The sequence below is a fragment of the Corylus avellana genome, chromosome ca3 (assembly GCF_901000735.1).
Source record: "Corylus avellana chromosome ca3, CavTom2PMs-1.0".
Taxonomy (NCBI): Eukaryota; Viridiplantae; Streptophyta; class Magnoliopsida; order Fagales; family Betulaceae; genus Corylus; species Corylus avellana.
The window spans coordinates 39,258,354-39,285,233 of NC_081543.1; the positions used below are offsets into that span (position 1 = coordinate 39,258,354).

The window sequence follows — 26,880 nt, forward strand, 5'->3', positions numbered from 1 at the left end:
ATAAACAAAAAAATCTCAGTCCTTTGCTTCATTAACTATCCAAATCCATCGGAAAATCACAACTCCGGTGCGGAGACTAGAAGATCCGGCCGGGCAGATAATGATGATTTGTTGATATTTTTAGTAATTAAAATTGTATTACTTTGTAGGCTAATTAGCTTACAAGAGGGTGTAGCTTAAAATTTTAATAAGTAGAATTTTAGAAATGTTATAATTATGACAAGTGTCGTCATGGGTAAAATGAATCGGGCCTTTAAACTTGGGTCACTCAGTGGGTCGGATTAAAAAGTAGCCATGGGTCACTCATGGTAAACCTCTGAAAGTTCTTCAGTCGTAGCCCACAATTTGCCAATGGTTTCAGGCCTTTTCGTTTTCTTTGGACAACATCCTAAACTTTGCTTGGCCCACAAGCCCATTTTGTGCGAATGTTAGAGATATCTATATATAGATCAGACAATGGGCTTTAATGTCTTCATAAAGAAATTGGATCTATGGGCTGAAAAGCCCATAAATACACAATTATATAGTTTATCTAGTCTCCTACAACTTTCTTTTGACAAATTCCTTTAGCATTTTAGAAAGGAACAAAATAAATTCTAAAGATATATTATCGATATTGCGATCAACCTTGAAGTCCTATTTATTTATTTATTTTTTCTTTCATAATTTTTTCCTATTCTATTGGTTAATTTCTCCAACAATTATGTGAATTTTGTTTGAGGAGCCAAATAGCAGAACACGCCAATTTAATAGAATGAATTGAAGAAAATTCCTTCAATATAATTTAGACAAAAATTATTTGGTAACGCGTAATTTGGATTAAAGATATAAGGAGGACTAGAGTCCTCCCAAATGTGATATGTCATTTAAAATCACCACTAGATTAAAAATCAATAATGATCATCACAAATTTAATAGTAATTTTAAAAGCCACATTATATTTAGGATAATTTTAAGAGAATTCTAATCCTTCTTATATTATTACTCGGTAATTTGAGGTTGCCAGTTATCTTAGTGACGTCAAACTACATCTAACGTTCCAACTTTCAAATGCATAAAGGTTGATAGGTTAGATGGCCCAACTGTCTTCCTTCATCTTGTGTTTGTAATGAAATGTCTTTTTCATTTGCTTTTTCTCGATAAAGCACAAGAAATGAAGGACCATGTCCTGATTTTTTATTTTATTTTATTATTATTATATTATTTTTCTGAGAAAATTAGAGTTTAAGGGAAGGATAACCTCTCCTACTATGATAGATTTTTCATATGGGATTGTTCCTAGTAAACAGGTGAAAGGATTGTATCTGCTAGACTGCTAATTAAACAAATACATGTTGAGAAGAGGCACCGTTGCATCTATAAAAGAATACAATATGATAGTGAGTTTTAAGTACCATTTTTGCTCCCTCAATAGGTTGTCTCCCATGAAATCAACGCCCTCACTCCGATATCACCATATTCAAGATCCAACATAATTAAAGCTGATTGAGTTAGTGGAATGATCCATTGCACAACACATATATTAACTAATGCATACAAAAGGCAAGTTGGGTTAAGAAAAATGAATTAAAGCAAACTATCTTGGGCACAGACACAGAGTTGAACAAACTCCAATCTTCTCCTGGGTGATTGATGACTGTCAAAAACAAAATAATTATGGAACACCCCCACCATCCAAATCAACTGAAATATCTTTCAATAAAGCCAAATCTAGTCATTGATTAAGTGCAACCAAATACAATTACATTTCTCTTCTTGTTTGTTAGTGTGGTGGAGCACACTACTTATTACGATTTGATCTCATCTTGTTTGTCATATGTAACTTGACACGCCTATAAAGCTTTACAACGTATTGATGTTGAGATTAAGATTGTTTCTCCTTATTAAGCCAATGATTCATGGAATTTTCTTTTCTTGCCTTGTATTATAAAAACGGTCAGTAAATGTAAGAGCCTCTACGAGATTCACATATCTGAACAAGTTTAAGAAAGCTTATTTCTTGTTCGAACCTATAAACCTAATAAGAATCCTCTCACATTCATTGCAATCCAAACAAAAAATTGTTGAAGATTCGAATCCCCTTCTAATAGCTTCCAAACAAAAAATGTGAAAATAGTTTTTAAAGATACGTCTGTTTGAACATATTTTAAATAACCTATTTTCTGTTTGGATGTGTGAGCTTCATAAAAAAGTTAAAAATTCTCTCACATTAACTTCAATCTAAATAAAAAGTTACTAGAGATCTAAATCCCTGCCTTCTAATAGCTTCCTAGATTAATTATATCTCATAAGAGTTCCTATATTCCCCAATCAAGTATCCTATACACTAGAATTTAGTGTGTTTTATGATTAGAAGAAAGAAAGGAATTCCAAAAAGGCGTGTTTATTAAGTGCAACCAAAGAGAAATTTATTAGTGGGCAGCCAACTTTGACTGCTTGTGCATATGGCCGTCAGGCTGTGATCATTTTTGGGCCACTCTCCCTATAAGATAGGATGTCATTTTATATTGGAAAGAAGAAGGGGTTGCTTAAATCTAAAAGGATTCTAGTTGGTATGTCCCACAAAGTGATTCCTTTCTTGTCGGCTTATGTCCTCCAATCAAATATGTTTAGGTTTATTAGATTGAGAAAGGAAAGGAACCAAACTCCAAAGATTCCAATCCTTCCCAATCAATACCATGCCCTAAGCCAAATTGCTTTCTCTCCCACACTAGATTCTATGGGAATTTTTCTTTTATTATGTTTACGATTATAGAAATCTTTTGAATAGACACTTTTTAAGGGCAATCATATTTAAGTCCATGCATGGCCAAGCCAATCATAGAGGCAAGGGTATGGTTCACTCGATCCTCACCACATGATTCCAAAAGCATTGTTTAAGAAACAAAGTTTGATGGATGATGATGATGCGTGTGATTCCTCTTAATGCTTTTTAGAGTATATTTTTTGTTTTTTTATTTGAAAAAACTTTTCGTGAAATTAATTTTGAATGTTGTGTTTTAGCAAGAATTTTAGACCTAATTTGTTTACACGTCTCCTCCTTTTAATTTTGAATTCGACGATAAGATGAGTGACCTTTTCTTTTCTTTTTTCCTAATTGAGGGGAAAATGAGATTACAATGAAAATAAATAGAAAATAGGTGGGTAGCCCAAATAACAATACGTATACATTTAGAAAAAAATGCAGCAACCGAAGGATTAGCGAACCAACGAGAATGAGTCAAAAAGACTTTTCTTTATGTAGCAATCGATAATTACCTTTTCTTTTCTTTCTTTTTCATGCTCATAAATTACCTTCCTAATCACCCATAATTCAACAAGAAAAGTGGATTGTGCGAGGTGTGCAAAAGCATCAAGTAAAACGCTCGAATAGTTATAAAATTTAGAAAAATCACCCAAAAAAATTTATGGGTTTTGTCCCTATGACAAATAAGGACACAAATTTTGAAGTTTGATGACATGGGTTTTTAATTTTGGCCATCATTTTTATAACATTTTTTTTTTCTTTATGACAAATAAAAACTCATGTTAGTATTTGTTTCTAAGCAAAAGAAAACCATACCCCCCATACGCACCCCAACATAGACACTATGCTCTTTTCTTACTTTATGAGCAAAAGAAATAGCTGAAAATAGATGCTTTGCTTCAAAGTTCAAAGCACCAAAGACTGAAAAAAAGAAATTCTATTTCCTTTCCAAGCAAAAGCAATACTCCCCCATACGCACCCCCGACAACAGGGATAAAAACAATTAATGGAAACAAACCAAAACCATATCCTCCCATTGCTGCTCCCCAATCCCCATGCCCTGGAGTATAGTGTAAGCCACCATACCACCACCTCTGCCAAACAAACAAACAAAACATCAGCCAATTAAAACTTCACCATCAATGGCGTAAAGCAACACCAACGCTAAAATCCTTGCGTGCCCGAAACCATTGAAAGAAAATTGTACGAAAAACAATCTTGGGCCCAAAATTGTGGATACAAAATATTGTTCTTTCTTAACACAGGTCCAATTTCAAAGAGACAAAGGGTGTCCAAGTCTGCCTGGTTTTTTTGGTTCTTCCATATTATGTTTGGCAACTGTGGATCAGTAAGTAAACCTGGGAAAGCCGGGAGAGTTCTTGTTGGTGGGTATTTTCGATTGCATCCATGAAATCACTGCGGCACTCGCTTTCGCTAGGATGAGCGATTCTTCAGCTTATAGAGTTGAAACGACGTCTCGTCTCGCCCAATGGAGGATCGACAACTTGGCTTCCTGCACGTACCGCAAGTCCGATCCTTTCAAGATCGGAAAGTGGAACTGGTAAGACTCAAAGACTCCTCTTTTGCATGTTAAGCATAGAAATTTGATACCCCAACAGAATTGTATGCAATATTAGCTTCAATTTATGATTGCCCAGTAAAGTTTTAGGGGCATTTTGATCTTTTATGATAGAATTGAAGGTAAAAGAAGCTGACCCTTTACCTGGCTAATGAGTAATGACCATGGAACTGTGGATGTGGAAATTTAACTTTTTGTTTGGTAGCTGAGAATTTTTTAGAGGAAGGAAAGATAGTAGAATCAATCGTCTGTATCTTTAGTGCTATTGCATGTTAATCTTTGCTTCATGAACCAAATAATGCTTTATTAGCTTAAACTTAATTTTAGTCATGAAACTCTAAAGGCATCTAATTGAATTGGAACCCAAAAGTAGGTCAAAATTATGACCCTTTACCCGTCCAATAAACCTGTAATTTATAATGACTGAAATCTTCTGCGTCTATTGTGCTATTGCAACTTGTGCAGTTTAAAAAAGTTAGAGTATGTAGTTTAAAAAAGTTTGTGTATTTTCTAAACTTCTGCGATAGAGTGAATCTTAACTTGTTTATGTTTGTGATTGAATTGAAGGCATTTATCCTTGGAAAAGAATCGCTTGTTGTTTGTTAAGTTATACCCGGAGATATCGAATCTAACAAGAGACAATCCCCCGATTGCGTCTTTCATAATTCGAGTGGTCAGTTCTGCAGGGGACCGCAAGGCCTTGACTCATCCAGGTAAATACCAATTGAGGTTTCTTTTGACGTGTAAATTTTTTGAAAGATAGACTTATCAAAAAATTTTTTGAAAGATAGGAAGAGCTTTGAAGCTGATGCCTTTGACGCCTTGATTAATGCATTTGAGTTGGGATTAATAAGCTAAGATTTGGGCAACAAGAAAATGTCTGTCATTTTCTAGGAATTGAGACTCAAGTTGTGCTCATGGTTTAATTTTGACCCATAAAGCCTTTACATATATTGGAACATAGTCAGAATTCACCCATTATTCTAAAGTTTTCATTGTTATGATCTTGTTCTCCTGAGGACTGCAGAATTTAGCTCCCCTGGTTTAGACAAAAATGATTGCTTTAGAAAATGGTAATGATAACTTTAGCATTAGTTTTGATACATTGAGGACTTTAGTTATTTCTTGTATCTTCAAAACTCCCCATTTTATTTTTTTTGGACCCTTCTTTCTTTCCCTTTAATATTTTGTTCAACTGACTTTATCTTCCATATGCATGCAGAGATAACAGACAAGCGGCTCAAGAACAACGAAGACTTTGTTTGGGCAATAGAGGTTCCATTAACTGGGAAATTTATCATTGACGTTGAATTCCTTGATTTGAAGATTGCATCTCCGGACGTAAGCATCTATTTGCTATTTTAACTACCATTCTATTGTATAGATTGAAAAGGATAATTACCCTGAAAGAGAAAGTCATAATAACTTTATTCTAGGATTTTATTAGATTATGTAGTTATCAATGATGGTTGTTACCATATAAAAATTACATTCCTCAGGTCTTTCGGAAACTTTTGAGGGAAGTCACAAGAAATTGAAATACAATCAACTGGAGCAGACTTACCTATTGTAATGATTTTCTGTTTAATGTTCAGGGTGGAGAACCCTGCTCGATCTGGGCCGACGGATTCACACTTGCACGGTCAAATGCATCAGCTCTTGCATCGCTTGGCCGAATGTTGACAGAAAGCATCCACACGGATATAATAATTAATGCTTCTGATGGAAGCATTGGTGCCCATCGTGCTGTTCTTGCTGCACGATCACCTGTTTTTCACAGCATGTTTTCTCACAACTTGAAGGAGAAAGAAATGTCTACCATAGATATCTCCGACATGTCAATCGAAGCTTGCCAGGCTTTTCTCAATTACATTTATGGGAACATTCAACATGAAGATTTCTTGACCCACCGGCTGGCACTTCTTCATTCAGCTGATAAATATGACATCTCTGACTTAAAAGATGCTTGCCATGAGAGTCTTCTAGAAGATATTGATGCAAAAAATGTACTTGAGAGGCTCCAGAATGCATCTCTATATCAATTGCCAAAATTGAAGACCGGTTGCATGCGCTATCTTGTGAAGTTTGGTAAGATATTCGACATACGAGATGATTTCAACGCCTTCCTGCAATGCGCGGATAGGGGCCTGATAGCGGAAATCTTCCATGAAGTTCTCAGTGCCTGGAAAGGTTTCTGAAATCCTACCCTGCCTTTCTGCCTATGAAAGATACAGGGGAAGAAAAGGTGTGCCATGAAAGTGGGTTGTTAGAAAAATTGGCGTGCAGAACCTCTTGTCATGAAGATAATTCTTTTGTCCAAATGGATTTGGTTTGTGTTATTGTACATATAAATATTGGTTTTCGTGACGGAGGAACACATATTCTTGTACACATATTGGAAAAATGAAATGTAATTTCAGATTTGATTGTTCTGATAGATTTCACAGTTACCTTTTTTAGAAAGAAGAGCCTCTGAATTGGCAAAAGGAAGAGAATCGAGTGACCAGATTAGAAAATTATCTCATTATAGGAGAACATGTTAAATGACAGTGAAGAAGTAATTCAATGCTGATATTTTGCTTGAAGAACATTGTCATATTAGTGACTAAATTCTAAATGAGTCAGCTTCTTTTGCTGCAAGTTAGCTTCAAATTTATAAAAAAAACAAAAAACAAAAAAACAAAAAATAAAAGAGCCCAAAATGTAAAATAGATGTCACGGGCGGTCAGCACAAAAAAAACCATATGCTCGTGTGTTGTAATGGGCGGATTCTGCCCGCCATGGACAGGAGGGCAGTTACTAAAAATATGCCCTCTATAGAGTGCGAAGCAGCGAATGTAGATGCTGATGCGGAATAAGGATATTATTTGTCCCTATAGCACAGTTTACTCCTTGCAAATGATGCTGCATTAAGGCTAGTTTTTAACTTTTTACAATATCGTAAGTTAGGAATACTACCTTTAAAGTCTTTTTTTTTATCATTAGACAATTGTATGGGTGAAATCCTAATACACCGTAAGTATAAGAGAACTCCCTATTAAGAAGAAGAAGAAGAACAAACTATTACGTGCTAATATGTAAGGGAAAATCAAAACTAAATCAATAATAAACAAATTTCCATTAGCCCATATTCAGCCTTGCTAAATAAATAATCAGAACTAAGTGGCAAACAAAAGAAACAAACATATATCTGCCGTAAGCAATTGTTTTATTATTTTCAAGGTGAAAAAATGGCCTAAACCTCTCTCGGCATATATAATTAGCATGAGATCCAAAAGGGTGAGTCTCAAAGCAAAGTTTTTCTTACGAAAATCACAAAACTCACCTTTCGTAGAAAATCCATGGAGCCGACGGGGCTTCGTAGTTCAGAACCGAAACTTTCTGGAATTGCTTGAGAGAGAGAGAGAGAGAGAGAGAGAGAGGCAGTATGGTAGGGGTTTAATTATGAGCATATGGAGGGAATATTATTTAGGATCTTTTTTATTTTTATTTTTATTATTTCTTTTTCTATTTGTTGGATTATAAAGGAAAAAGATTGGTCCAGATCGAGTAAGGCCGTAGAACATTGAGAGGACCTACCCAACAACGACAATAGTCGAGTACGTGTGTCGTCTCCTTGAGTGATCACCTTAAACCTCGGATTTTTTTTGTTTTGATGAGATTGAAACAAACAAATAGAAAGTGGAAACAACAAAAGGAACATACAAGGGAAAAACTGACAGGAAAGCAAAGAAAGGAAGAAGGGACTAAGGAGGATCTTTACCACTCTCTGATGGGAGATCCAATAACGAGAACAGAACATGGAGTTGGCCAGGAATGTTGCCAATGAAACTGGTGAAAGCAGTTTATTGTGCTAAGTTGTTAGCAAGGGCAAAACCACACATTTAAGGGTAGGGGACAATTTAAATAATATAAAAATTTAGGGGTAAAAATTAAAATTGGGGGAATGAAAAAAATAAAATATAAACCATGAAATATATGGTTCGTCCATGTTATTGGCTAGAAACTTGAGAATCACTAAAATTCCAGCAAGTTTAATTTGCTTTAGATTGATTATATATATATATATGATGTACATACATAAGAATGTTTAATTATTGAGTGTACGTGAAAGTGCCTTTGTGAGAATAAATACATTTTCAGAAGAAAAAAAAAAAAAAACTAAAAGAAAAATGGAAGGGTCTAACAAATGATCACTAGAAGGATTCTAGTCCTCCTTATATTATTACTCCACTACGATAGGACTCCTGACATTGTGCGTCCCATCTGACCAAACCATTTCTCCAAAAACATAGCGCTGAGCACCCCGTCCCAGGGGCTTCAAAGTAACCTTAAAGGTCTGCTTTTCACCGACCGCCTTGAAATTCAATGTTGGAGGGTCAACCACGATCGAAACTGCGTCAGGTTCCCTAACACGCACTTGGTACGAGGAGGTCGGAGCTCCGACGTTAGTTACTGTTCTAGTAACAATCACCGTACTTTCATTTTGAAAGAGATTAGGAACTGCGATTGTAGGGTAGTTGAAGTCTGCCATATTGAAAGACGTAGGACATGTGTACGGCTCGCCGGCAAATACTTTGATTATGGTCTCGTTGTACCCAAAAGAGCATAAGAAGTTCAAGTAATCATTAACGGTTAGATCATAAATCAGCCCAGGATCCGCCGCATGGGATGGTTGCACGTGTCCTGCACCGTAGGCCAATGGTGTGGCTGGGGCATTATTGGCTAAGTCCAATATTCCTTGCTTTTTGTCGTCACGGATTTTTGCTGGAAACAAAACAGAAACAGATAGATTGATTGATTGATTGAAATGGGAAATTGATCATAAGAAATAGTAAATTTAACCTCATAGTTCACATGTGGAGGTGAAATTATTACTTTAAATGGAAAATAAATTGATGAAAATTCAAGACCTTCTAATTTTAATAACATATTAATTAACTACTCATCTCATTATCCTTATTATCTCCAAAGTTTAAGTTGATGTGAAGATGTTCGTACCAGTCGTCATGATTGCAGATTTAATTGCTGCAGGGCTCCAGTCGGGATGGAGCGTTTTGAGAAGGCCGGCAATGCCAGAAATATGAGGGCAGGACATGGAAGTTCCAGAGTCAATATTGAAAGGAACACGACGTTTATCAGAGTCTTCATCTGTTGGACTTGTTCCTTCGCTGTATGCAGCAAGTATGTTCACCCCTGGTGCTGTGATATCAGGCTGCAATTAATACAATAATGTATATATGCACGTAAGATGATGATGATGATGATGATCTTCACATTATATAAAATCAGAAAATGATAAGAAATATGAAACAGAAAGGATATTTTTTCATGATTGATATGCTTAGTAGACCTTGAGGATTGTTGGCTCAACGAGACTAGGCCCTCTTGATGAGAATGAAGCCATAGATGGAGCTGGCTTTGTTCCCAATACTGTCTGTACAGGAGAAATGTAAGCCGTTGCATTCCTATTACAATACATATTTAACTGTTATAAGTTAATTGCTACAAATAATCTTCAGTTTAAAAGGTTGAAGACACTGCAAAAACTACTTATATAGAAAATGGTTGATTTATAAGCGAAAGTGGAAGAAGAATATATACTCGGTGCTGTTAATGTAAGCGAAGAGTTGTAGGCCATCGGTGTAATTAATATGTGAAGCGGGGATGACATGAGCATCAGATATAATTTCATTCCCAGTGATCTTATCATTAGCCAAAATCATACCCACAGCACCTGCCAGAAGGGCTTGACGTCCCTTATCAAGTCTTGCATTTATCCCTCGAAGACACACCAAAATCTTTCCTTTCACCTTCACTGGATCAAGGCCTCCAGCCGGACAAAGCAGACTGCCATGGAATTAAAAAAAAAATTAGAATTATAAAGAAGAAAATAAATCATATTTATTGTTTGATGAAAAACAAAATCATACGCATCCTCAGGGGATGTATTAGCAGCTCTGGCATCTGCAGCACTGATCACTGGGTAGAAATTAGCAGGTGTCAAGGCTCCTGAAAGACTTGTTCCCTGGCGATGAAAAAAAAGTTATAAGGCCGAGCTGATTTTTTACCGTTCGTATAAAATAGCATTTCTGATAAATTTTTTTTTAAAAAAATACCGTGAAATTCAGCTTGTTGCCAAGAGCGACAGTATTTGCAAACTCCCGGTCAAGAGTACTGGCTGCAACAGTGAATATCCAGGGCGCCACGTTTGTTATGGTCCCCGGACTTGGTCCAGAATTTCCGCCGGAGCAAACAACAACAATGCCTTTCTTAACAGCATGGAAGGAACCTATTGATATCGCTTCATTGGCAAATTCAGAGGGGCCGCCACCGATAGAAACAGAAAGCACATCAACACCGTCAGTTATGGCAGCTTCAAAGGCAGCCAGGAGATCCGCGTCGTAGCAAGAACTTATATTCTCCGCAGTCCAGCAGACCTTGTAGGCAGCCACACGGGCTTTCGGTGATCCTCCCTTTGCAGTGCCGTTGCCGATGCCGAAAACATTAGCTCCGGCCACAAAGTTACCGCCCGCTGTAGATAAGGTGTGGGAGCCATGGCCGTCGAAGTCACGAGCTGTGTTAAAGGATTCGTTGAGATGAATATTTGTACCGGCGGAAAAGCCTTGGTTAAAGTACCTTGCTCCGATCAGCTTCCTGCATACACATAACATGAATTGAAAACAGAATAAAGTCAATACATGCACTCTGAAAATGAATATATATATATTCATTACGAAATTAATTAATTATGTTTATTAGAGAAAAGAAAAATAACGGACTTGTTGCATTGAAGACCATTTTTGTAGCCTTGATCACAGACACCGCGCCACTTCGACGGGATGGGGCCCAATCCTTCATCACTGAAGCTCTTTGATTCCGGCCAAACACCTAGGAAACACAACCCCAATTGACATTAGAGAAAGTCGCACGCAATTATAAGTAATCCATAAGAGAAAGTGGCACGCAGTTATAAGTAATCCATTTCTTCATGGGTTGGATTATTTATTTGACTCATTATCGATAATTCTAGGTTTTATTGCACTTGTTTAAGGGCTTCTGTAAAGGTTCTCCACCATTTTCTTTTATTGTAATTTTCTCTTTCCCCTTTCCTCGTATCGAATAGAAAAACAAAATTTAAAAAATAATAAATTTCATCATTTAATTAATACGCTAGAAACAAGTAGACATCAAATCAAATTGCGAAATCTTATGCAGCATTTGAAATTTCGTGAAAGAAAAAGCAATCAAGTCTGGTATCCAAATGGTTCTATGAAAAAGAATATGAACACACCGGTATCGAGGTTTCCAATGATTGTGTCTTCACCAAACCTTGCACTTTTCCATAGCCCACTGCCACCAGGTACTCCATCACTAAGTCCAAGAAAATCCCATGATCGTGTTGTGTGCAGTTGTCTTGGCAGGTTTTCGAAAACTGATACAACATTTGGATTCTCTGCAAGTGAACCAAAAAAAAAAAGCCATTCTCAGCCATACGAGAAAAACAGAACAAATGAGAGAAATTCAGAGAAACTTATTAGCAGTTTTCCTTACTTCCAATCTCTGCTGCTTCTTCCTCGTTGAGATTTGCGGCAAAGCCATTAATATTTCTTGTATATGAGTAGAAGATTGAATCCCTAGCCTTCTCAGCGCTGTGCAAGAGATTTAAAAAATAACGAAGTTGACATTCTTATTCAATACGAAACAACAAGGAACAGAGATTATGCAGAACATGTTATAAAATTCTATACCCTCCTAAGACTGTTCCAAGCAAATCATAATGAGAATTCGTCACACTGTCGAGATCAGCCGATGAAGGCTCCAAGAGGTGTGAATGTCCTCCCATGTACACTATATAAGACTGCAGCAAAATGTAAAATTTAGGCCATTGGTGGAACATTTGTAGAACTCTATCGAATGCCCAGATGAATACTGGTAAAGAAATTTGATTGAAACTTCAAAAGTCATCCATTGCTTTCATAACTATACAACAGAAAATGTGCTTACCTTTTTAGCGGCAATGGAGGGCGTATGCGACAGAGAGAAAAGAACAAATGAAAGCAGAAAAGGAGAAAGAATTGAAAGACCCATTCCTTTCATTTTTATTGAGACCAGAGAACAGAAGCTCTGGGATCCCCTGTTTTTGAAGCTCTGTTTTGGCTTCTTTCTTTTTATTATTATTATTTTTTTTAATGACAAAATTTGGTCACCTTTTATAGTTGAAAGTGGAGGGAATTTTCCATTTCAAAGGAAAATATTTTTATGGAGTTGAGTTATTTTAGAGAAACATTTCTAATATTATTTTTCAATCCTCACAGTTGTCATAGGTTTGAACAACATCTCAGTAATTTCATGCCAAATTTGATTGATTCAGCAGGATAATAGTGAAAATAGGACCTTGTAATATGATCTGTCTATCATGCAAACCGGCCATGCAACTGCTTTGACTCAAATCCATACTAAAAATTGCCTATTGGTATGAAATCATCGTTAAGATCCTTTGAAATTGGACCTTATCTTTTGTTTCATCTCTATACAACCGCTCCTTTGCTTTTCTAGAATAGATTGCGGTAATGCGACCACATTGCAGTCTTTGGATCCTGCCATGTCGTTGAGTGGATTATTGAGACCTAAAAAGTAAATGTGGAGATGAGATTTTATGCATGGAGACCTGTTATTCCTCCATCTCCCCCATCTATTTCTTTTTCATATTCATAATTGGATTGTACGACCCAGATGAGAGATGAAAATATAACATTTCTCTTATGCATAACTCTATGAAAATAGCCCTCGGCTATATATGGATAGTGATACACCTAAAATCCACCTATTAGGGCTTGGGTTGGTTAGTCCATTGAAGGGGCTAGCAAGCGAATGTACTAACCAACCCACGCCCAAATACGCTCGATAACGATACCCACATGGCTGCAGAGGGAAAGGTAAAAACCCGCGCAGCCCCGTATCACCTCCCACACTTGAAACTAAAAGAAGAACCATGTCGTAATTGGTGATAATGTGTCATACTCCGCTTGGCACAGTAGCAAGTGGAAAGGTTTCTATGCAATTTCAGAATTGAGAAGATTGTTATGATAGATTTCACAGTTACCCATATTAGAAAGAAGAGCCTCTGAATTGACAAAAGGAAGAGAATTGAGTGACCATATTTGAAAATTCTCTCATTATAGGAGAATTTTGCTTGAAGAAGAGTGTCATATTAGTGACTAAATTCTTCTTTAGCTGCACGTTAGCCACAAATCCAAAACACATGATGGGTAGCAAGAATCTTCTACATATCCTAATCTTCCAACCAACAGAAAATTAGTTGCCCAAAAGCACTTTCACCGCAATGCCTCTCTCATCAAACCGACAATAAACCTTTACACATGTAATCTAAATTAGGAAACTACACTTGGCCTTCTCAATCTAATAAATCAATTTAAACATCTTTCTTTTATAAACGGAGACAATGTTTGAACTGATGAACTTTTTTATAATATTATTTTATTATAAAAGTTTAAGCTAATAAGAAATGATAAATCTAATTAATTAATTATTACTTTAACATGATGTCCTCCTAATCTTTTGATTTGATTAATGTACCCTACTCATCTACCAAAGGGATTAAAATGTCTACCAAGCGTGAGAAGTGATAATGGTGCTTTGCCGGATTACCTATTTCTTTGCAACCACTTGGGCATCGTTATTGGGCCTGGGCTGGATAGTCCATTGGCTTGTTTAGAGCACTAGCAGCAGATGTCGTATATGTCATTCTCTTTCCTATGTTTAGGGAAAATATAAAAAAAACCACAAAAACCTATTCACATCAAATTTCCTATATTTAACCAATCCTCCGTGGTTGCTACAATGTTTCCCAATGTGTAGGGAATCACTTTTGGTTTTCTATACATTATTTTCATATAAACATTTCTCATCTTTCATCTTTTTGTCTTTAATTGTGGATTGTGTTGAGATTTTGTGAAGAAAAAAAAATGAGCAGGTAAGTAACTTGCATTTTGGAAAGAAATAATATTTTAATGGTATAGGGAAATATAAGGGAAACTATTATGAAATATATTTTCATAGAAAAGCAAAAAGTAATTTTGTTGCCTAAACTTAAGAAAAATCAAAGGAAAGTTGTGCTAGTGCCCGTTTAATGGACTAACCCCATTAAACCAGACCAAGCCCTAATAGATGGATTCTCACTGATTCACTATCCATATACAGCCTACAGGAAAGATAAGGTCCAATGTCAAAGGAATCTTAGCGATTATTTGATACCCAATAGGAATACGTAAGTTTAATTACTTAATCATTACTTTAACGCTTATCCTCACGTGTGGACTCAATTTTTTTTTTTAATAGGTAAAATCCAACACGTGAAATATTTAATTAAAATTAGAGGTAATCGAACTCAAAATAAATTACCACAGCATGGAGTTGAGTCAAAGCAGTTGCATTGCCGGTTTACATGACAGAGAGAGAATAGACGAGGTTCTGTTTTCACTATTTTCCTGCTAAATCCACCAAATTTGGCATGTAATATGTCGTTCAAACTTATGACAACTGTACAGATTGAAAAAAATATTGGAAATATTTCTCTAAAATTACTCAATTCCATAAAAAGACGAAAAATTTCAACAAATATCCACTATAAAGGTGACCAAATTGTGTCTTCCAAAGACAAGCCAAAACAGAGATTTCAAAAACAGGGGATCCCAGAGACTCTGTTCCCCTGTTCTCAATACAAATGAAAGCAATGCATCTTTCAATTCTTCCTGCTTCACTGCTTTCATTTGTTCTTTTCTCTCTGTTTCATACGCCAACCCTTGCCGAAAAAAAGGTAAGCACATTTTGCTTTCTGACTGATATTATGATTCCAAGTTTTCTGTTCTTCAGTTATGAAAATGTTGATATATATATTTTACCGACTTTGAAGTTTCAATGAATTTCACTACCAGTATTCATCTGGGCATTCGATAGAGTTCTATAATTGTTCCACAATAGCCTAACTTTTATATTTTTCTGCAGTCTTATATAGTGTACTTGGGAGGACATTCACAGACCCTAGAGCCTACATCGGGTGATCTCGATAGTGTGACGAATTCTCATTATGATTTGCTTGGAACAGTCTTAGGAGGGTATAGAATTTGATAACATGTTCTGCATAATTTCTGTTCTTTGCGGTTTGTATTGAATAAGAATGTCAACTTTGATAATTTAAAATTTCTTGCACAGCTCTGAGAAGGCTAAGGATGCAATCTTCTACTCCTATAGACAAAATATTAATGGCTTTGCCGCAAATCTCGAAGAGGAAGAAGCAGCACAGATTGCAAGTGAGGAATACTGCTTATAAGTTTCTCTGAATTTCTCATTTGTTCTGTTTTTCTCGCATGGCTGAGAATGCCTTTTTTTTGGTCACTTGCAGATGATCCAACTGTCCTATCAGTTTTCGAAAACAAGCCAAGAAAACTCCTCACAACACGATCATGGGATTTTCTTGGACTCAGAGATGGAGACACTCGTCAAGGTGCGTTATGGAAAGCAGCAAGGTTTGGTGAAGACACAATCATTGGAAACCTCGATACCGGTAATCAAATTTTACATGGAACCATTTGGATACAAGATTTGATTGCTTTTTCTTTCACCAAATTTCAAATGTTGCATGACTTTTCCCAATTTGATTTGATGTCTACTTGTTTCTAGCCCAACCTTGAAGATGATTAGAGATATCTTTTTTATTTTTTTCGAACTACCCATTAATCCATATAACCATTTGAATGGGGTTGTGCATGCTAGGTGTCTGGCCGGAATCGAAGAGTTTCAGTGATGAAGGATTGAGTCCCGTCCCATCGAGGTGGCGTGGCGTATGTGAAAAAGGCTACAAAGATGGTCTCCATTGCAACAAGTCGGTTATTTTCTTTTCTCTAATAAATTCAATTTGAGAGTGCTTGTATTGACTTTATTCTGTTTGAAATTGTTATGTGTGCAGGAAGCTGATCGGAGCAAGGTATTTTAACCAGGGATTTTCTGCAGGTACAAAGATTCATCTTAACGAATCCTATAACACTGCTCGTGACGTAGATGGGCATGGGACCCATACGTTATCTACCGCCGGCGGTAACTTTGTGAGCAACGCAAATGTTTTTGGGAATGGCAATGGCACTGCAAAGGGTGGATCGCCAAAAGCCCGTGTGGCTGCCTACAAGGTCTGCTGGAATGCAGCCAACACCAGCTCTTGCTATGACGCCGATCTCATGGCTGCCTTTGAAGCTGCAATAAGCGATGGTGTTGATGTGATCTCTGTTTCTGTGGGTGGCGGCCCCGCTGAATTTTCCAATGATGGGATCTCAATAGGTTCCTTCCATGCTATTAAGAAAGGCATTACTGTTGTTTGCTCGGCCGGAAATGATGGACCAACTCTGGGGAGCGTTACAAACGTCGCACCATGGATATTCACCATCGCAGCCAGTACGCTTGACCGGGAGTTTTCTACTTATGTTGCTCTTGGCAACAAGAAGCACATCAAGGTATTTCTTTTTTTTCTTTTTTTTTTTCCAAGAAACGGTATTTAGTACAACTAGAACGAAATTTAAAGACAGATTTTCACTGTCACATCATCTGAATTTTTGGGGTGACGAGACAGTGCTATCGGATAGGGGTGAGATAAAAGATGAATATGTAACGTTGCTTATTAATGTTAATCTTACTTTTACTTTTACCAGGGAACAAGTCTTTCAGGAGCCTTGAGACCGGCTAAGTTCTACCCATTGATAAGGTCTGCAGATGCCGTAGCTGCTGGTGCATCCCCTCAGGCAGCGTAAGCGCGCACAGATACACCATACGTCTTCAACCCATCAAGCAATATGATTGAATTTCATTCGTTTCTCTGCAGTATGCAACCAAGTGTGTATAATTCTAATTCTAATTTCTTTTCTTTTTTTTGCTTTAAATTTCCCTGGCAGCCTGCTTTGTCAGGCTGGAGGCCTCGACCCCAAGAAGGTGAAAGGAAAGATTTTGGTGTGTCTTCGAGGGATAAATCCAAGAGTTGATAAGGGGCGTCAGGCCCTTCTAGCAGGTGCTGTGGGAATGGTATTGGCTAATGATGTGAGCAGTGGGAATGAACTTATATCCGATGCTCATGTGCTTCCTACTTCACATCTCACTTACAATGACAGCCAACAAGTCTTTGATTACATTAACAGTACCAAGTATATATATATATCTCTATATATTCTTCCACTTTCACTTTTTATACTCAAGATTATTTGAAGCAATTAACTTAATTAAACATGTATTTTAATAGGAACCCTACGGCTTACATTACTCCTGTGAAGACTGAATTGGGATCAAAGCCAGCTCCAGTTATTGCTTCATTCTCATCTAGGGGGCCTAATCCCGTTGAGCCATCAATCCTCAAGGTCTTCTAAGCATTTCAATCATGAAAAAAATTCCTTTCTCTGCTTTTATATAATACAATAATATACATTATTGTATTAATTGCAGCCTGACATCACAGCACCAGGAGTGAACATACTTGCTGCATATAGCGAAGCTACAAGTCCAACAGATCAAGACTCTGATAAACGTCGTGTTCCTTTCAATATTATCTCTGGAACTTCCATGTCCTGCCCTCATGTTTCCGGCATTGTCGGCCTTCTCAAATCCCTCCACCCTACCTGGAGCCCCGCAGCAATCAAATCTGCAATCATGACCACCGGTACAAACCAACATCCTCAATCCATCTCTTAAGTTAATCATGTTAAATTAATGATTAAGTGATTAAATTTACATCTTCCTATAAGTGGTGATTTAATATGGTATCAAAGTCAAAAGTCTTAGAATCAAACCTTTACTCCATCAATTCACCCCATTTAAATTAAATATTAACGCATCGTAGCAATCTTTCCCCTTTCTAATCTATCTATTTCTATTTTTGTTAATTTCAAGGAAGAATCCGAGATAACAACAAGGAAGCAATAGTGGACTCGGCCACTAATCTCAGAGCCAGCCCATTCGCGTATGGCGCAGGACACGTGCAACCAAACCGTGCAGCCGACCCTGGACTGATTTATGATTTGACTGTTGACGATTACTTGAACTTCTTATGCTCTCGTGGGTACAATCAGACATTGATCAAAGTATTCTCGGGCGCACCGTACGCGTGTCCCAAGTCTTTCAGTGTGGCAGACTTCAATTATCCTTCAATCGCAGTTTCAAATATCGGTGGAAGTCCAGTGACTGTTACCAGAACAGTAACCAACGTTGGTTCTCCGAACACCTCGTACCAAGTGCGTGTCAGAGAACCTGCTGGAGTTTCGGTGTTGGTTACACCAACAAAATTGACGTTCAAGGCGGCCGGAGAGAAGCAGAGCTTCAAGGTTACTTTGAAGCCAAAGGGAAATGGTGTTGCTGATTATGTTTTCGGGTACTTGATTTGGTCGGATGGGAAGCACTATGTGAGGAGTCCTATTGCAGTGAGCTGATCTTCTTCTAAATAGGAGTGAGATGATCATTTGTTAGAACCTTGCACTTTTTCTTTTTTGGCTGAAAAATGTTTACAGAAAATAAATGTCCACCATTAATATTAATGAAACATTCTTATGTATGTAAATCCATCATCTATCTAAAGCAAAATTAATTAAACTTGCTGAAATTTTAGTGATTCTTAATTACTTGTCTATTACAATCAATTTAAGGGGCAACAATTATACTTGGAGGCCTTCCCATTTTATCATCACAAGCTCTATTTTGACTTTCTTTATTTTCCGTGTACATTTCTTGGTTTCAATGAAATTCACATGTATAGAAAAAAGTATTGTCAAATAGAGTTTTATTTTATTTTTTATGTTTTTGATCATCTTCTCAAATCTCAATATATAATGTAAATGAAACTAGTTTTAGAACAGAAGTTAAAAAATAATATAAAAGTTAGTACAAAAAATAAAGAGAAAAAATGAATACATAACGACAAAAAATAAAGAAACAAATGGTTCTTTTAACACGCCTGCAAATGTAAAGTAACCTACATTTAACAAACACAATACATCCTCATGAATCTCCATTGATAAAATTCATCAAAGTCGAGGGTGAGGTATGATGTTTTAAACTAAGTCCAAAACTGACGTTTTGGGAAGGGAAGGGAATGTGTCGGTTTCGAATTTGAAAAGAGTAATTTTCTTAATAAGATTGGCACCAACAACTACCAAAATATACATCACAAATGAGGAATAAAAAAAATTAATGAATTTTTTTTTAGAAAAAAAGAACCAAATTTCTATACGTGAAATAGAGGGGAAGTGGTGTTTGTGTGAAAGTGTAAAATATGGTGTTTTAAACCAAGTCTAAAACTGGCACCAACAATTACTGAAACATACATCACAAATGAAGAAAAAAAAATTCCAAATTTGTGATGGTTCATCTTTTTCTTTCTCTTTCCAATTGCTTTGCTTCTTAATTTTATTGCTCTTTGTTTTGTTCACCAAAATATTTTAAACCAAGCTGCATGCCTCTAAATAATTTCAATCAAAAACTTGGTCACATGTACGTACAACTACACCCTACGTCATTTAGACCATCCCGAAGCCATCTTCATCTCCATTGTTGTCCCGTAAGATGCTCTATATTGGAATAACCGTATGCCATAGACATTTGGGAGAAATGAAGTGAGGAGAGAGGTATTGTTCCTTGAATACGCTCTTTTATTAGAAACTTTGTTTTGAAAAAATAACTAAAGGCATAACGTTTAACCAGAGTTTGTTTTGGTTTCAATAAAAAATAAAAAATAAAAACAAAAACAAAAAACTAAACACTTGTTTTGCACTTAAACATGGACAGTTGTCCGCATAAAAGAATGCCACATGTAGTATTTGTTTATACATTTTTTTAAAAAATATTAAAATCAAAACAAACCGAAAAATGTTTGGAGAGAAAAAAAAATTGCACAAATTAAACCAAACCTTTTTTTTTTTTTTTTTTTTCTCAAGAAGCACAAAAAGAAAAAGAAAGAGAAGAGAACCTTGTTGACGAAAATGATTTTCTTTGTTGTAGTTATTTTACTACCTTTAATGGAAGGGAAACAGTATTTGAGTGAAAGTGTGAAACATAGTGTTTTTAACTTAAGAGACACATGTCACAATTTAAGGATGTCATTTGTCGCAATGTTATGCCCTCCCTTTTAAAACTCCCCTATTATATATTAAAAAAAGAATATGAGGAATGATAGGGACTCAACTATTTTGCCCAACTTTGGGCCAACTTTTGCTTTATTTTTTTAATTTTTTTAAAAAAAATGTGTGAAGCAATAATGTTTTTTTTGGTCCTTCTTTTATTTGGTCTTTAAAAAAAAAAAAAAATTGTCTTTCTTCTTCATAATAATGTCATTTTTTTAAGACATTTTTTTTAAAAAAAAAAATTTCAAAAAAATACTAAATAAAAGAAGGACCAAAAAAACATATTATTGCTTCACACATTTTTTACATTTTTTTTTGGTTTTTTTTTTAATTAAAAAATAAGACAAAAGTTGGCCCAAAATTGGGCAAAATAGTTTAACCTTTAGCATTTTCTTAAAAATATATATAAGAATATAAGATAAAGATAAGATTAGATATTAGATTTCCTTTCCCCATTATTGAAGTCAAAGTGTACGTCTATTTTTTTATTTTATTTTTTATATATATAAATACCTGAAACCACATGTATATCTCCATTTGTTGATCCGCAATGATCGGTTCTTTTTTTTTTTTTTTTTTTTTAAAAAAAAAAATGTTAAATATTACGTCCTTATTTTGTAATAAGAATTCAAGGACGGATATATATAGTTACTGCCATGAATTTTATTGGTCGGATCTTAACAAATTAATATAAAAATTACTTTGTGTGTCTATTATTAGTATTGTTCTTAACAAATTATCTCGTTCAGTAAACTAATCCTCATAGATATGTGGAGTTGGAGGGGCGAGTACCAACCCCGGTATGATTTCTGACGAATTATGGATTCTATTCATCACCTCCAATCCAACCCAACGCCAAAAAAAGAAAAAAAAAAAATCATCTGTTTAGTTTATCTTTCTTTACAATTAAGGACTCTGTCTATTAAATTAACATGTACCTATAAAACATGTAATTCTCAACATATATTTTTAAAAATATGTGTGTTGTCTTTAGAGTCTAAAATAAAGCCCCTTCTAGCCACATCCATAAGCCCGACTTTTGTTGAGTCGGTTTGGCCTTGGGATAAAGGTGTCATTTGAGAGTGTATTTTATAAAAAAGACGGTTTGAAAACATAAAAAATATCTGTTTTTAAATCGAATGCAAAGGGGTGTGCTTTTAATTTTAAAAGACAAACCGCAATTTTACCTACCGTTTAATTACGTTTTTAAAAATAGTGTTTTCAAATTGCAGTTTTGAAATCGCTATTATTTGAAACTACAGAACCAACATGCATTGCCTCTAAAATAGGAAGGAATGGCATTGACTCTAAAAAAATGGTTATAGTACCTTAAATGGTTTATGACACATATAGGGTTGTTTTGCTGCAATTGCCTAATTGAAGTTACACTTTGACCGGATCTAATCTCTCTGCTCCTTTTGCTCCCCTTGTGCGGACATATAAAAAAAAAATTACACTTTGACTATAATTGCATCGTCTTAACTCAACATGCATCAAGACACTAATTATATGAGTAATACTAAAAATTATTCTTTATGTTTTTCTTGTATTTCTTTAAAATTGATGTGTCTTTAAAATTATTATTGAATTTGTAATAAATTATTGAATTTTAATCCAATGATGATTTTAAAAGCCACATCAGTTTTGAAGAGGCACAAGAGGGATACATAAATGACATTTACCACTGCTCCTAATTACATAATTATACTTCCCCCCTCCCCCCAAAATAAAAAAAAAAAAAAAAACTACATAAAATGTGCATAAAAAACACACATTGATTTAGAGTATTTGTCTTTGGTGATGATCATGGAATTCATTTGGGGGCATGTCTCATATAAAAATTGAGAATTTAGATTCCGTATAAGAGAGGAAGGGCAAAGAAAATTGTAGAGGGGCCAAGAGAGATGGTCTCTTGTCGAAGCAGGGGTATCCTGTTCAAGTGATTTGGCTTGGAAAGAACATTATGAGAGAATTCAAACAAGATTCGCCTGCCTAAATAAATTTTGACATACTCCATCACGTACTTAGACAAACAATTTAGACAGAAAATTGGTAGAAATCCTTATCCAACATCACATAGCCTACCCAAATCGGAAGAGGAAAGGACAAAGATAATAACAGCATCCCCAATTGAAGGGATCCCAATCCGAAAAATTTGGATAGAAGTGTACGTCATAGCATGTAACTAAATGCATGGATATAAGTTTCTGTTTTCAGCCTCTTTCCATAATTTGAGCCAAGTCGTCCAAAGGAACCCATTACAGATCAGATCAGATATGGCTTCCCTCTTGCGTGCTTACAATTGTATGATGAAATCATCCATATATGGAAGACAAGGTGGAAAGTCAAAGGATCCCCAACGATTATAACGGAAGACAAGGTCCAATGTGAAATGATGTTTTGAACCAATAGGCAATACAGGTGGTGGAAGTCCAATTTAGTCCCCCATACTTCTCAGAATTTATGTTGCCAGTTTACATTGTAGAGATTCTCATATACAGATTCTGTTTCTTCCTATTTTTCTGCTGAAGCACATAATTTTGGAAATATTTTTCTATAATTACTCGGTTCCACAAAAAGAATTTTTGTTTAAAATGGTAAAAATAAAAAAAATAAAAAAATCCTGTACCAGTACCTTCCACTATAAAGGTTGATCATATTTTGGCTTCCAAAGACAATCGATCGAAAGGCCAAAAGCAGAGTTTCCAAGCAGAGTTTCCTTTGAACAGGGGTACGCAGAGCCTCTGTTCACTTCTCTGCAAAAATTCTCCATAGGAAACAATGGGCCTCTCGACTCTTCCTCTGTTTCTTTCATTTGTTCTTCTCTTTCTGTTGCATACGCCCCCCACCCATGCCGTTCAAAAGGTAAGCACGTTTTGCTTTCTGGGTATTCGATAGAGTTCTATAAATGTTCCATCAATGGCTTAAATTTTATATTTTGGCTGCAGTCTTATATAGTGTACATGGGAGCACATTCACATGGCGCTGAGCCTACATTGGCTGACCTCGAGCAAGCGACAAATTCTCATTACGATTTGCTTGCGTCATTTGTTGGAAGGTAAAGAATTTGATAACATGTTCTGTATACTTTCTGTTCTTTGTTTTTTGTATTGAATAAGAATGTAAACTTTGATATTTTTAAATTTCTTACACAGCACTGAGAAGGCCAAGGATTCAATCTTTTACTCATATGAAAGATATATCAATGGCTTTGCCGCAACCCTCGGGGAGGAAGAAGCAGCAGCGATTGCAAGTGAGGAAAACTGCTTATAAGTTTCTCTGAATTTCTCATTTGTTCTGTTTTCTCGTATGGCTGAGAATGGCATCTTTTTTTGTTCACTTGCAGAGCATCCAAATGTTGTATCAGTTTTCGAAAACCAGCCAAGAAAACTGCACACAACACGATCATGGGATTTTCTTGGACTTGAGAGAGACGGAGAAATTCAGGCCAATTCGGCATGGAAAATAGCAAGGTTTGGCGAAGATACAATTATTGGAAACCTCGATACGGGTGAGGTTTTATACTCTTTGGAGTTTATTAAAGTATAATAATTAATTTTACATGAAAAAATTTGGATTACAAGATTTCATATGTTGCATGAGTTAATGGAATTTGATTAGATTTGTACATGAAATTACTAGGTTATATATAGCTTAAGAATTTGACCAATTTAATTAAAGAGACCAATTACGATTATGATTGACCTATATAATCTTATTAAAGTACCACCTTATGTTTTACTAACCTATTGGGTTTGTGCCAGGTGTTTGGCCGGAATCAAAGAGCTTTAGCGATGAAGGAATGGGTCCCATCCCGTCAAGGTGGCGTGGTATCTGTCAAAGAGGCGGCTACAGAGACCATTTTCGTTGCAATAGGTCTATTATTTTTTTAATAATGCTATACACACTCTCACTTTCTTACGTTCATTTTCACCTACTTTAATTTAAATGATTTTTAAAACTATTTGGGATAATATATTACAATTTGAATATACCATCGAAATCACTGTTTCCAATTGTTATTTAATGCAGGAAGCTGATCGGAGCAAGGTACTTTAACAAAGGCTTTGCTGCAGGGGAAAAAGGTCATCTTAACGCATCCTTTTACACTGTTCGTGACACCGATGGCCATGGGTCCCACACCTTATCTACCGCCGGCGGTAACTTTGTAGCCGGAGCTAGTATTTTGGGGAATGGCAATGGCACAGCAAAGGGCGGATCACCAAAAGCCCGTGTGGCTTCCTACAAGGTCTGCTGGCCACCAATCAACGGCAACCAGTGCTATGACGCGGATATCTTGGCTGGCTTCGAAGCTGCAATAGGCGATGGCGTCGATGTGCTTTCTATGTCTCTGGGTGGGAGCCCCGTTGAATTTTTTAATGATCCGTTAGCAATAGGCTCCTTCCACGCCGTTAAGCATGGCATTGTTGTGGTTACCTCGGCCGGCAACGATGGACCGTTTGTGGGGTCTGTCGGAAACGTGGCACCATGGATGTTCACGGTTGCGGCTAGTTCGATAGACCGGAAGTTTGAAAATTTTGTTACTCTTGGCAACAAAAAGCACTTCAAGGTATTATTTTCTGATAATATTAAGAGTCCTAATTAATTTTGCATATTCCTTAATTACATGGGAAGGAATTGTATATAAATATTTATGATTATGATTGCCAGGGAGTCAGCCTTTCAGCAGGGAGGCCATCAAACAAGTTCTCCCCATTGATCAGTGCTGCAGATGCCAGAGCTGCTAATGCAACCGCTGGGGCAGCGTAAGCAATTATATATCTTTTGAAATATATATATATATATAATTTTGTTCGTCCATCAAACAATATGATTAAATTTCTTCCATTTCTGGTGGTACGTATATATATATAGTCTGCTTTGTCAGGCTAAAACTCTTGATCCCCAAAAGGTGAAAGGAAAGATTTTGGTGTGTCTTCGAGGGGAAAATGCAAGAGTTGAAAAGAGCTATCACGCCCGTGAGGCAGGTGCTGTGGGCATGATTTTGGCTAACGATAAGGACAGTTTGAATGACATTCAAGCCGATACTCATTTTCTCCCAACTTCACATCTCACTTACGCCGATGGCCAACAAGTCTTTGCTTACATCAAAACTACCAAGTATTTGTTCCACCTTAATTTCACTTTTTTCAATCTTCTTTTTTACTTAAAAAGACTCAAGATTATTTGCAGCAACTTACATCTGTTAATCATTGTGGGATTTGTATTTTAATAGGAGCCCTTTTGCTTTCATGACTCATGTGAGGACACAATTGGGAGTAAAGCCATCTCCATATATGGCTTCCTTCTCATCTAGGGGACCTAATCTCATTGATTTAGAAATCCTCAAGGTCGATCTACTGAGCAATTCTTCTTTCGTTTGAATTTTTTTAAGTATTATTCTGCTGATGATCTTACTTGCATGCCTTTTTGCATAATTGCAGCCTGATATCACTGCCCCAGGGATGAATATAATTGCCGCTTACAGCGAAGTTGTAAGTATAACTCAAGTAGATTTTGATAAACGTCGGTTTCCTTACGATATGCTCTCTGGAACTTCGATGGCATGCCCTCATGTTGCCGGCATTGTCGGCCTTCTCAAAACGCTCCACCCTAAATGGAGTCCCGCGGCAATCAAATCCGCCATCATGACTACCGGTATTAAATTATAACTTATTTCAAAAACTTAAGTTAACAAAGACAGATGAATTTAATCTTTCTATTTCTTTTGTGTTAATTAATTTCCAGCGACAACACGAGGTAATAACATGAAACCAATCACGATGGAATCCGCTTCCAAAGCGACGCCATTGGAGTACGGCGCAGGACATGTGCATCCAAACAGCGCAACGGACCCCGGACTCATTTACGATCTGACCGTCAATGATTACTTGAACTACTTATGTTCTCGTGGCTACAACCACTCGATGATCCAACTATTTTCGGAAAGCCGGGCATTTGCGTGTCCTAAGTTTTTCAGCACTAGAGACTTCAACTACCCTTCAATCACCGTTTCTAATCTGCATGCAACCGCGGTGACCGTTACTAGAACGGTGACTAATGTTGGTTCTCCGCACGCGTCGTACGTAGCGCGTGTGAAGCAACCTGCGGGAGTTTTGGTCTCAGTTGAACCGACAAAATTGGTGTTCAATACAGTTGGAGAAAAGCAGAGCTTCAAGGTTATTTTGAAGCCCAAGACAGCGACGACTAATCTTACAGTCTTTGTGTTTGGAGCATTGGAGTGGTCAGATGGGAAGCACTTCGTGAGGAGTCCGATTACAGTGAGCTCTTTTGAAAAGTGAAAATGTATTTCAATTTATTGTTTGATCATTTGCCAGACTCTCCTGTAATTATAATATTTCTAGTCCTCTTTTTCTCTCTTTATC

At 36.4% G+C, this 26,880-nt stretch overlaps 2 protein-coding genes and 1 pseudogene across 2 annotated transcripts; 2 read left to right on the top strand and 1 right to left on the bottom strand.

The window, feature by feature from the left end:
• The first annotated feature begins 3,748 nt into the window (after positions 1-3,748).
• LOC132175628 (BTB/POZ domain-containing protein At1g55760) lies at positions 3,749-6,946 on the top strand. Its single transcript, XM_059587628.1, has 4 exons — positions 3,749-4,307; positions 4,893-5,038; positions 5,548-5,666; positions 5,921-6,946. The coding sequence occupies exons 1-4, from the start codon at positions 4,186-4,188 to the stop codon at positions 6,521-6,523; spliced, it is 990 nt and encodes a 329-aa protein (XP_059443611.1). The 5' UTR covers positions 3,749-4,185; the 3' UTR covers positions 6,524-6,946.
• Positions 6,947-8,450: 1,504 nt separating this feature from the next.
• Positions 8,451-12,479, bottom strand: LOC132175627 (subtilisin-like protease SBT5.4). The gene is made up of 11 exons (XM_059587627.1): positions 12,333-12,479; positions 12,077-12,186; positions 11,880-11,977; positions 11,620-11,781; positions 11,108-11,216; positions 10,445-10,982; positions 10,259-10,353; positions 9,930-10,175; positions 9,679-9,793; positions 9,327-9,540; positions 8,451-9,092 (listed from the first exon to the last, which is right to left on the bottom strand). Exons 1-11 carry the CDS (start codon positions 12,423-12,425, stop codon positions 8,551-8,553), a joined length of 2,322 nt encoding a protein of 773 aa, XP_059443610.1. The 5' UTR covers positions 12,426-12,479; the 3' UTR covers positions 8,451-8,550.
• A 2,552-nt stretch (positions 12,480-15,031) lies between these two features.
• On the top strand, positions 15,032-26,878 carry LOC132174626 (uncharacterized; annotated as a pseudogene).
• Positions 26,879-26,880: the final 2 nt, after the last annotated feature.